A 12,817-nucleotide genomic window follows, 5' to 3' on the forward strand; every position below is an offset into this window, starting at 1 on the left:
CCCAAATCGCTTATTTTATGAATACTTTTGCAATATTGAAGATAGCAACTTGATATTTTGCATGCATGTGTATCTCATGGAGCTGCACATTTTGAGTGGTGAAAGGTCAAGGTCAAGGTCATCCTTCACAAGGTCAAGGTCATCCTACAATGTCAAACATCATATAGGGGGACATTGTGTTTCACAAACACATCTTGTTTCAAATGCTTTAAGCCATTTACCTAAGTTTTGGTATGTGAGTCTACCGGCATGACCTTCAGATGAAGTGTGTGTTTTGTTCTGGTCCATTGATTTTTGGCGAAATTATGGGCCTTGGAATTAGGGAAATTTTCTATATCAAAACAGTTTTCTGAACTTTTTCTCTACATGCTTGCAGGTATTTAAATTATTTTGTGTGTGTGAGTCTATCTACATGACTCACAGATCTAGTTTGAGTTTTGTTCTGGTCATGTGATATTTGACGAAGTTACAGGCATTTGCTTTAAAATAATACTTTTCCAGCTGTCGAAACACTTTCAGATACTGACCTTATTTTTGGTATGTGAGTCTACCAACATGACCTGCCGATCAAGTTCGATTTTTATTGCCGTCAATTGATTTTTTACAAAGTTATGAGCCTTGAACCAGAGCTTTTTCTCAGAAATAATTTGTTTCTGTTTTTTTTAGCTCACCTGAGCACAACATGCTCTTGGTGAGCTTTTGTGATCGCCTTTTGTCCGTGTCCGTCGTCCGTCGTGCATTGCCCGTCGTGCGTTGTCCGTTGTGCGACGTCAACATTTGCCTTGTTCACTCTCTAGAGGCCACATTTATTTCCAATCTTCTTGAAATTTGGTCAGAAGATTGGTTTTAATGATATCTTGGATGAGTTAGAAAATGGGTACATTTGCTTGAAAAACATGGCATCCAAGGGGCGGGGCATTTTTCCTTATATGGCTATATATGGCTATAGTGAAATCTTGTTAACACTCTTTAGGCCACATTTATTGTCTGATCTTCATGAAACTTGGTCAGAAGATTCATCCCAATAATATCTTGGATGAGTTCGTAAATGATGCCGGTTGGTTGAAAAACATGGCCGCCAGGGGGCGGGGCATTTTTCCTTATATGGCTATAATCAAACCTTGTTAACACTCTAGAGGCCACATTTATTTTCCGATCTTCATGAAACTTGCTCAGAAGATTTGTCCCACTGATATCTTTGATGAGTTCAAAATTGGTAACCTTTGCTTGAAAAACATGGCTGCCAAGGGGCGGGGCATTTTTCCTTATATGGCTATATATGGCTATAGTAAAATCTTTAACACTCTAGAGGCCTTATTTACTGTCCGATCTTCATGAAACTTGGTCAGAAGATTCATCTCGATAATATCTTGGATGAGTTCAAAAATGATGCCGGTTGGTTGAAAAACATGGCCACCACGGGGGCGGTGCTATTTTCCTAATATGGCTATAGTAAAACCTTGTTAACACTCTAGAGGCCACATTTATTTTCTGATCTTCGTGAAACTTGGTCAGAACATTTGTCCCAATAATATCTTGTTATCTCAGGTGAGCGACTTTAGGCCTTTCAGGCCCTCTTGTTTTTTGTAGCTCTTTCAGGTATTTACTGGATCTTTGGTGATTGAGTCAACCTGTTCTACCTTTTGATAAAGGTTGTGTGTGTTTTTTATGTCTGTGAAGTTTTGAGACAAGAGTGGAATGAGGGGGCATCTGTGCCCTATGGACGCATATCTTGTTAACAGTTTCTTCTCACAAGTTGACATAATGTACTGAATTTTAACCTGCTGTGGAGCTGCTTTAATTAAAGACTGTATTTAAATTTAAAAACAATTGCACGCTGCTAGCATGTTTTAAACATATTATCTGTGCCTACATCTAATTATGCGACCCCTATCAAATGCGCACCCCTTGTAATTAAAAGCTTATTAAAATTCTGACAAGCGTATACTCTTTTTACAATAAACAAGCTTTCATAATTAGGCTTTTTTCCAATTTGGTCGTTTTAGCAGTAAATCAGTTTGATTTCTTTTTCAAAGTTAACATGGGCTAATTTAAAACCAAGCAAATATGTCAGCATGGCCATATTGTGCGAACTTTGTATCTCCACAAATATAATTGAGTCCACAGTACTTCTTCATGATAGCATATTGACGCTTAGCACATGTTTTTGTTCATCAATTAAAATGCACACATGTAATTGAAACTTAAATGTACTCAAAAAGATTTATGTTTTTATGCCCAAGGATCGAAAGATCAGGGGTATATTGTTTTTGGCCTGTCTGTCTGTCGTTCATTGTATGTGTGTGTCTCAAAACTTTAACCTTGGTTAAAGTTTGATAAGTTTTGCAATATTGAAGACAGCAACTTCATATTTCGCATGCATGTGTATCTCACGGAGCTGCACATTTTGAGTTGTGAAAAGTCAAGGTCAAGGTCATCCTTCAAGGTTAAAAGTCAAATATCATTGTATTTTTCTTTCTTAGCTCACCTGAGCGATAGCTCGGAGTGAGCTATTGTGATCACTCAGCGTCCGGCGTCCGGCCGTCTGTCTGTCTGTAAACAATTTGTAAACATCTTCTTCTACTTAACAATTGAGCCAATTTCAACTAAATTTCATGTGGAGCATCCCTAGGTCATGGGACAAAAGAATTGTTAAAAAAAATTTGATCACATAACCAAGATGGCCGCCATGACCATATATGTTAAAAACCTTAAAAAATCTTCTTGTCTGAGAAACCGCTCATCAGATTTTCAAAAAATTTCACAGGGATGACCTTTGAAGGCTCCCCTGAAAAAGTTGTTCAAAGAAATTTGATTCGTCAAAAAACATGGACGCAGGAGCTCGTTGAACTTTGCATGTTTATTCGTTTTTGCCTATTTTGTGAAAACTTTCAAAAATCTTCCACATTTTTTGTCCGATCCTTTCCAAATTTGCACAGTGTCTTAATATCAATGAGGACACGAACCCTACAAAAAATGAGCACTTATTGGTCCATGAAGTACAGAATTACCTCCCCTTGAATTGAGAAAATGGTGTTTATGCAATAAAGTCCAAATTTTTCATCCAATTCTTTTCAAACTTGTTTATATATCAGATTAAAGAGAATAACATTTTCTTTATTATGGTTTTTCTTTCATGAAAATCCATAAAGGATAAGTGTTATTAATCGTTGCTTAATTAATGAACAATGCGAATTATCGGTATTGATTTTTTTCTGACATGCCGTCCCAGATATTAACCGCTTTCAGCTGTAGACTGTGCATCAATACATCGCCGTGTTATTGACCTGAAAAATTCATACGCAGTCGGCATTAACACCGGTCATCGAGACAAATTACTGATGTGAAAACAAATCGTAAACAAATCGTACATCGTAGAGGATTAAATAAACAATTACATCTGATTAAAGATTAAAGATTGCTGCCGATTTAAATCAATTTGAGTACTTTTTGCGTATATTTGATGCCGAATGGGAAGCTGAGAAAAATGGCAACGAGATACTTGCCTGTTGGTAGCTAAAGAAACTTCAGCGTACAGTTTATAATGGGTGGCCATTCCCCGCTGTAGTCTACGGGCGGGTAGTGAACTGGTTGAGAAAAGTGGAAGCTTTGTGGAAAAGCGGTTTGAGAAGTTTGTAAGAAAACCCTGAATTATCAGTCTTGTGGGAAGAAGTCATTGCGTCTCCACGCAGAGGGCCCTTATCACATAAAGAATATAAGAACCATCAAGACCAACCAGGTAGGGTTTTTATTTTTTTAAACTAACACCCCGAATTTGGTCGTTTTTTCTGTTGCTAAAGTTTACTGTTTAGGTTGTTTTGCATCAAAAATCGGCAAGATAGATCTAGCAAATTTGCCAATTTTTTTTTATTAATAATGTATGATTCATTGATTGTGAGCTTTTAAAACATTTTGACCTTTGAATAAAGCATAAATCAGGAAAAGAATTTTAACAGTAATTGAAAATACGATCAAATACGCCATTTTTGCTGACTGGGACAGGTCTTTTTTAGTTAAATAAAATGTTTTATTGTCCCCAACATATGAGCCCAGCAGCAAGCAATGTTGTTTTTTTTACTTTTTGTAAAACAAATATGGGCAACCTACCGTAATCCAAATTCGCAGACACCTTATTTTGACGATGTTCTATTTTTATCGATTAAATGGATGATTATATATATGTATAATTGTCTTGGAATCATTTCAAAGTAATACAGCCGAGTTTAAAATTATTATTTTGTGCTATTAAACATTCATTATTTCTTAAATTATTTGCTAAATATTGCTTCATGTAACCGTTACATCGTCAAATTTGGGTCACACCAGGATACAATTATTTAGCATTCAAACAACGATTGGGATAAAAACTAGGGGAACCCATGCTGAAATTTTCAATTTTAACTGTTAAGCAGAAGCCACCATACCCAATTTTCTTAGGTGTATGTGGAGGCTTCTGGCAGCATGATTCTGTGAATATAAATGGTGACATTTGATTCTGCATTAATTAAACATGTATTATTGACTTTTTTAAAGTATGTGTGAAAAATATAATTTGTAACCACTGTTACAGGTTTTATCTGGTTCTTCAAAAGCAACACCTGCAGTCGAGTCCATGCCAGACAGAGGGTGCATGTGAATGAATTGCCTTTTGACTAACTTTATGTTCTTTATCAAATAAATGAAGATTTTTAAATATATGTGTATGTTGTTTTTTTAAGAAAATAGAATCACCAGAACAGGTACAGGCACCCTTTAAATGTGTCGAATCCAGGAGCTTCTGGGGGCCTCTGGCCCCCTTGTCCCCTGGACCCACCGAGGGCCCTGCGGCCCCCTGGCCCACAGCTTTAAGTTCAGGATTTTCAAAATATCCAACTTTGACCCCTGCAAATGCTTTGCTAAAACTTTGGCTACAGTTTCTAAAATTTGGCTACACAAAATTCCATTTGGCTAAAATGTTGGCCACAGAATTTTTTGGGCAAGAGGAGCCCTGTTTGGATTGTATTTGGGTCATCTGGGGTCAGCAACTAGGCACCAGGTCAAATAATAGAAAAACCTTGTGTAGACTATTGAGGTCACAGTTTTCATCAGATTTTATTGAAATATAGTCAGAATGTTTGTCTTGTTAAAATCTGGATTGGGATTGACTTTGGGTCATCTAGGGTCAAAAACTAGGTCAGATTAAAAAAACAAACTTTTGTAGACAGTAGAGGTCACAGTTTTCATTAAATCTTTATGAAATTTGGCCAGAATATTAATCTTGATGAAATCTGGGTTGGGATTGTATTAGGGTCATCTGGGGTCAAAAACTAGGTCAAATCATAGAAAAACTTTGTGAAGACAATAGAGGTCATAGTTTTCATATGATCTTAATGAAATATGGTCAGAATGTTTATCTTGATAATATCTGATTTTGGATCGTATATGGGTCATCTGGGGTCAAAAATTAGGTCACTGGGCAAATTCTAGTAAAACCTTGTGTAGATGAAAGAGGTCACAGTTTTCATCACGTCTTAATGAAATTTTGTCAGAATGTATTAATAAATGAAATTTGGCTTGGGATTGTATATGGGTCTAATAAAATTTAAGTTCATGAAGCAAGGTTAGTCAGGTGAGCGATTCAGGGCCATCATGGCCCTCTTGTTTAAACTTTAACCTTCATTAAAATTTGGCCGTAACTTTTAAAATATTGAAGATAGCAACTTGATATTTGGCATGCATGTGTTTCTTATGGAGCTGCACATTTTGAGTGGTGAAAGGTCATGGTCAAGGTCATCCTTCAAGGTCAAAGGTCAAATTTATGGCTTCAAAGCGGCGCAATAGGGGGCATTGTGTTTCTGACAAACACATCTCTTGTTAGTTTTTTAATTAATCATGTCCACTTTATGTCTGTAGATGAAATTTTCTTTTTGTAGCAGTCATCTCGACACGGCAGCTTGCCAGAGGTGAATGTTAAGATAACTTTGGGTGAGATGCAGCTGGAGTTGGACGTAACGATCATTGACCGAATCACGAGTCTTACCAACCCAGAGAAGGTTGTCACCCCAAGACCCATGCCTGGAGCCTCAATGTACTACACTTTAGGGGTATGTGTGCAGTATTATAGGCCACACTTCAGGGGTACATGTGCAGTATTATAGGCAACACACTTTAGGGTACGTGTATAGTATAATAGGCCACAGGCTACAAGGGTACGTGTGCAGTTTTATAGACCACACTTTAGGGGTATGTCTGCAGTATTATAGGCCACACCCTACAGGGGTGTGTGTGCAGTATTATAGGCCACAAACTACAGGTTATGTGTGCAGTATTATAGGCCACACACTACAGGGGTGTGTGTGCAGTATTATAGGCCACACACTACAGGGCTATGTGTGCAGTATTATAGGCCACACACTACAGGGGTGTGTGTGCAGTATTATAGGCCACACACTACAGTTGTATGTGTGTAGTATTATAGGCCACACACTACAGTTGTATGTGTGTAGTATTATAGGCCACACTTTAGGGGTAAGTGTGCAGTGTTATAGGCCACACATTACAGTTGTATGTGTGTAGTATTATAGACCACACTTAAGGGGTAAGTGTGCAGTATTATAGGCCACACAGTACAGTTGTATGTGTGTAGTATTATAGGCCACACTTTAGGGGTAAGTCTGCAGTAGTATAGGCCACACTTAAGGGGTATGTGTACGGTTTTATAGACCACACTTTAGGGGTATGGCTGCAGCATTATAGGCCACATACTTCAGAGGAATGTGTGCAGTATTATAGGCCACACACTTTAGGGGTATGTGTGCAGTATTATAGGCCACACACTTTAAGGGTATGTGTGCAGTATTATAGGCCACACACTTAATGGGTATGTGTGCAGTATTATAGGCCACACACTTTAGGGGTATGTGTGTAGTATTATAGGCCACACACTACAGTTGTATGTGTGTAGATTTATAGGCCACACTTTAGGGGTAAGTGTGCAGTATTATAGGCCACACTTAAAGGGTATGTGTGCAGTATTATAGGCCACACTTTAGGGGTATGTGTGCAGTACTATAGGCCACACTTAAAGGGGCCTTTTCACGCTTTAGTAAATTGACAAAATTGAAAAAAATTGTTTCAGATTCGCAAAATTTCCTTGAAGTTATGATATTTGTGAGGAAACAGTAATACTGAACATTTACCATGCTCTAAAATATCCATAATGTGCATCTTTTGACGATTTTAAAATCAGAAAATTATAAAGCGTTGCAACGCGAAAAGATTGAATAATTTGGAAAATTCTGTTGTTGTCATTGTATTTTTTGATACTTCGAGGATTGCATATATGATGTAAAAAAAATCAACTGAAATGGTATGAGAGCGGATGGTCTAGTGGATAGGGCAGTAGACTTTTGCTCCATGGCTCCATGGGTCAGGGAGCTTTTTAGAGCAAATTTTTACATTTCTCAATAGAAAGCATTTAATGACAAACTTCAAAACATGCCAAAATCTGTGAAAAGGCCTCTTTAAGGGACATGTGTGCAGGTATACAAGCCACACACTACAGTTGTTGTATGTAGTATTATAGGCCACACTTTAGGGGTAAGTGTGCAGTATTATAGGCCACACTTAAGGGGTATGTGTGCAGTATTATAGACCACACTTTAGGGGTATGTGTGCAGTATTATAGGCCACACACTTTAAGGGTATGTGTGCAGTATTATAGGCCACACACTTTATGGGTATGTGTGCAGTATTATAGGTCACACACTTTAGGGGTATGTGTGCAGTATTTAAGGCAACACGCAATAGGGGTATGTGTGCAGTATTTAAGGCAACACACTTTAGGGGTATGTGTGCAGTATTTACACAACACACTTAAGGGGCATGTGTGGAGTATTATAGGCCACACACTACATTGGTATGTGTGGAGAATTATAAACCACACACTTCAGAGGTAAATATGCAGTATTATAGGCCACAGACTACAGGGGTATGTGTGCAGTTTTATAGGCCACACACTACAGGGGTACATGTTTAGTATTATAGGTCATACAATACAGAAACTCAAAACCACATTGGTGTTGTGGAAATTGTGTACACCTAGGGACAGGAGATCATATGTTGGTTCCCCTCTTGGGAGTGTTCTCAAGATTTTCTGAAGACAGCATGGAAAAGTACTGGAGTCTCTCGTAGCCCAATGCTTTCAATGTAGTCAAGAAAATAAATAATGCTTAACTGATTCAGTTTTTGGTTCACATTTGAATTTGTGCTTTCGAAATAAAAAACATTGTTATTAACTGCTCATTTATTTTAATTGAAAGTATACAAGGTCTATGAATATAAGCTGAGCTCTGTGAAAAGGGGGTTTTATGCATGTGCGTAAAGTGTCGTCTCCGATTAGCCTGTGCAGTCCACACAGGCTAATCAAGGACGACACTTTACACATAAACAGGATTTTCTTTATGAAGAGACTTTCGTTAAACAAAAAACATCATAAAAGGGAAAAGTGTCGTCCCTGATAAGCCTGTGCGGACTTCACAGGTTAATCTGGGACTACTCTACGCACATGCATTAAACCACATTTTCTTAGAGCACGGACCATATAGTTAAACTTTTAACAAACACAATAGGGCCTTTTCATACAGCATTCTATTCTTTGGTCCCTAATTCTTTCAAATAGTTATGCTTGGTAACTTTATTGTACACATTTCAATACATTTTGTATATTCCTGCATTAGCAAATTGATTTGTTACTGTTGAAAATAAAGCAGTATGTCTTTCAATGCTTAATACACAAAAAACATGAGCCTTTTTGCTCCCTTTTCAGCATTATAGCATCAGCGAAGCATTAAATGAAGGCAGCTCTGGGCGGGAACAGAAGCTTAGTCTTGAGGTGACCAGTCCTCTGGTGGCGGTCAACGTCCGGTTCCCAATTCCCGACCTGAGGCGTGACTCCCACGTTGACAAGTCCTGGTACCGGCGCAACCTGCGAGACGACTTCCTCACGCTACAGATGCAGGAGGCTCTGGTACTGGTAAAGTTCAACACATCACAGGAACTAGAGGAAGTGCAAATATCATGCTCGGAAATCAACGGTAAGTCCGAAAGGCATGTGAACTATTAATTTTACTTCCTCTGTCAGACACCAAATCACTATTTGTCAATATTTGGTGGAGTGTTTTAATGAAATAATTCTATGATATTTCTTGTTTATCAAAAGAAAAACAAGCAAACAATCAATAGGTATGTTGTTTATGGAATATTTTTAATGTTAGTGTTGTTACTTGCATTTCAAGATCTGTTAAGGTAATAAACCACACATTGTTCAATGTATTTCACAGGTTACTACAAGTACAGCCAAGGTGATGCCAGCCTCCACTTTGCCCATGTGCTGGGGGAGGGTGGTGGTTTCAACAATCCCATGATTCAGCTGCAGTTCTGTAACAGCACGCCCTCGGTGCTGGAGGACGATCAGTACGGGGAGGATGTGGTGACGCCTGGTGACTCACTAAATGGAGCGTGTTCAGATCTGCCCAAGGTGGAGCCCTCCCCTTTCTCTGCTAGACGCCACATGCATGACCGCACACATGACTCTGGCACTGGGTCAGACCACACTGAGCAGGTATTCCTCTCACACTGGGATTGGTTGCCATGCCCACTGAGAATAGAGGGCATGGAGGGGGGAAGTATAAACACTCTGGGGTAGGAGGTATCCCGCTCACACTGGCATTGGTTGCCATGCCCACTAAGAATTGAGGGCACGGAGGGGGGAAGTATAAACACTCTGGGGTAGGTGTTATCCGCAAACTAGGATTGGAATGGATGGTATCCACACACTTGGATTTGGGTTACAGGAGGTATCCACACACTGGGAATTAGTAGTAGGGTATCCACACACTGGGATTTGGGAATTATCCACATACCTGTGTTTGGTAGATATCTGCACACTAGGATTTGGGGATAGTATCATAACACTGAGATTAAGGAGGGGGGGGGGGGTATCTATTAACTGAAATTGGGCGGTGGGTGTAACCGTACACAGTGATTTGGGGATGGTAGGGTACCCACAGATAGGCAGTGATTTTGTTTGGGAAAAGTACCGGTACAAGCCCAATTGGGAAAAACTAGCACAAAAAAGGTGAAATTGGGAATATTTGCATCATGATGTCTTCAGATTGGGAAATTGTTGTATTTTATTTGTTGCTCACAAACACTTTAAAATTGATAACTAAGTTTTGTCAAGTTATCAATATTATTTACTTATGTTCAAGCCATAGAGCTGCATAGGGAAATTAATTAAATGTTGAATTTTATAAAAAAAATATATTAATTTTTTTCTGAAATCTTCAATTGGGATATTTTGGACAGTAATTGGATTTTTTTTAGTTTTTCTTGATTGGGAAAGTGCCTTTTTCCGGTACTTTATAAATAAGGAAAAAAATTGCTGGACAGGGATTTTGAGGAGAGGGGTATCCATATGGGCTGCAGAGGGCATGTAGGATTTTGTCAACTATTAATTTAAAAAATTTCATTATTCATATTTCCTAAATTATGTAATTTTATAGTTGCTGTAGTGTAAAAAACAAATCCCTGTTGGCTGTTATATTATAAATACAAGCATTTCCAACAGCTTCTCTTGTGAATAGGCAAAGTTGTATGAACATATACTTGGTTTTAACTAGAATGATCTAGAGCAAGATGAAATCTTGTAAAAAGGTGTGTTCAAATATTTCTATGTGGTATTACAGTTTGTTGTATTGCAAGAGTAAGGGGAATATGAAGTAACATAATAAATGAGCGTGATAGAACCAATTATAATGCCACATTTTTGTAATATTCTAATTGAATACCTCCTTACCATAAAAAATCCAAAATATTATTGAGAACACAATTGTTATTTGAAATCAAAACATTTTTATGTAGGAAAAACTTTTATATGTAGTGCAAACACACATTTGATTACGTGGTATGACATACACAAATCACAAATAGTTTCTTGTGCTGTTCCTTATAATGCAACAGCGTTTTTTGCTTGGAATTATGTTGAAATTAGCAATACTTAGGAAACACTTCAAAGTACTCAATGTTCTTAAAGTAAATTTAACCCTTTCAGTGCTGGAACCGAATTGTGAAAGCCTTTGCAAACAGTTTGGATCCAGATGAGACGCCACAGAACATGGCGTCTCCTGAGGATCCAAACTGTTTGCTATTCTTATAGTATTCTTTGAAAAAAAAATAAAAAAATGCTAATTTAAGAAATTCAACAGACAACATTTTAGCAGATGACAAATTTCCCAGCATGCATAGGGTTAAAGTAAATGTTGCTTGTCAATGAATATGGATTTCTGACTGAGAAACACATAATCACTATCCAGTAGCTTGTCTTTTATAGTGAAAGTTCCCTGTTATAAAAATATATTTGAAGGTATTTATTTAATGTTAGAATTGTAACAGTCCTACTTAAAACTTCAGTTCAGCAGGTCCCTGATTTCATATGTCCCTGGATCTAAATTGATTTCTGGCTCTAATTACTTTGCTTGTTAATCTCACACATTGAATACATACACCACTGTCTGACTCCCCATACCATTAGCAATTGTGGGAACAATACATACAAAACAATGCTGACTTTAAATGTGGTTTCCCAGTGATACATTATGTGTAGCATTGATTGGACTTGTTTTTGGATGTTCATGAAAAAGATAAACTTTGTAAGCATATTCCTGATTATGTTTTTATCTCTTTCCCCCTTGCAGTCTGTTCATGATCTGAAGATATGCTGGTGCAATTTGTATCGTCTTATGTTACAAATTACACTTAAACACCTTTATTTCGAACACCGATAATCCGAAGTCACCGTTATTTCGAAGTATTTTTCGGGTCCCGATTTTGGTTCTTCTTTGTTTAATGTAAAATTTCATTCTTAATCCGAACTTCGTTAAACCGAAGAAATCTTTAATTCGAAGTGATTCTGTCGGTCCCAACAATAAAATTCGCACCTAATTATCAATCTTTAATCCGAAGTCAAAACTGCAAAACACTAAGCGTAAGTTCACACCTTTGTCTAAAGCCGATAATTACACTTTGTCGTCTGCGCGTAGCAAATAGCAGATGAATGTGGTGTTCCGGCAAACACACTGTCAACATGGCTCTAACAAGGTTCTGATACTTTGTGCTATTGATTATATTTTATATGTTCTGTAATTAGAGGAAAATAAAAAAGAAGAAAAATAATCGTTTTATTCCTCCGTTAGTAGCAATCTATTGCCATCTGACTAGTTTACATTTTTAAGTAAAACAATTATTAACAGTAGCGTATAACAGAACAATGCGAAGTCCATAGCGTTTTATTTTTAGAGAATCAAAGAAGTCTTCTGTCAAATGTTTATTTAGAATTATCATTAATCCGAAGTTTTTTTAACGGTCCCGACGACTTCGAAATATCGGTGTTGAAGTGTACAAGATTTATGCCCCTTTTTTCAACTGAAATTGTCTCTAACATTATTATTGTTACTGTAGACTTTATACGCAGAAGTATATACATCTTTGAAACAACAACATCCAGATGTGTCATATTTAGTATTTAACTTTGTATATTGACCTCCTACATAGTTGTATTAACCATTTACCACTTATATTTTCGTATTTTGACGCATTTGTAGTCCCTTAGAAAATTGAATTAAATTAAAGACCTTTCTTACATGATTCAAGTTTTAAGGCTTTAGTTCCAACCCTTTGATACTGATGAGCAGCACACAGCATAAAACCTGAATAGACTGCAAGTTACTGCTGGAAAGGGTTAAATCATGACCCTCTGGTCAAAACAGGCCAGACCCAG

The 12,817-nt window shown here is 37.5% G+C and overlaps 2 protein-coding genes across 17 annotated transcripts in view; one reads left to right on the top strand and one right to left on the bottom strand.

The window, feature by feature from the left end:
- Positions 1-12,817, top strand: part of LOC127873866 (autophagy-related protein 2 homolog A-like) — a 123,170-nt gene that overhangs the window by 65,897 nt on the left and 44,456 nt on the right. For both annotated transcript variants that reach the window (XM_052417929.1, XM_052417930.1), the window contains 3 exons: positions 5,913-6,083; positions 8,807-9,074; positions 9,321-9,601. In XM_052417929.1, coding sequence (XP_052273889.1) covers positions 5,913-6,083; positions 8,807-9,074; positions 9,321-9,601 — 720 coding nt within the window. The remainder of the gene's footprint in view (positions 1-5,912; positions 6,084-8,806; positions 9,075-9,320; positions 9,602-12,817) is intronic.
- Positions 1-12,817, bottom strand: part of LOC127873868 (slit homolog 1 protein-like) — a 114,385-nt gene that overhangs the window by 21,794 nt on the left and 79,774 nt on the right. The window lies entirely within an intron of this gene.

The sequence above is a fragment of the Dreissena polymorpha genome, chromosome 3 (genome assembly GCF_020536995.1).
Source record: "Dreissena polymorpha isolate Duluth1 chromosome 3, UMN_Dpol_1.0, whole genome shotgun sequence".
NCBI classification, from domain to species: domain Eukaryota; kingdom Metazoa; phylum Mollusca; class Bivalvia; order Myida; family Dreissenidae; genus Dreissena; species Dreissena polymorpha.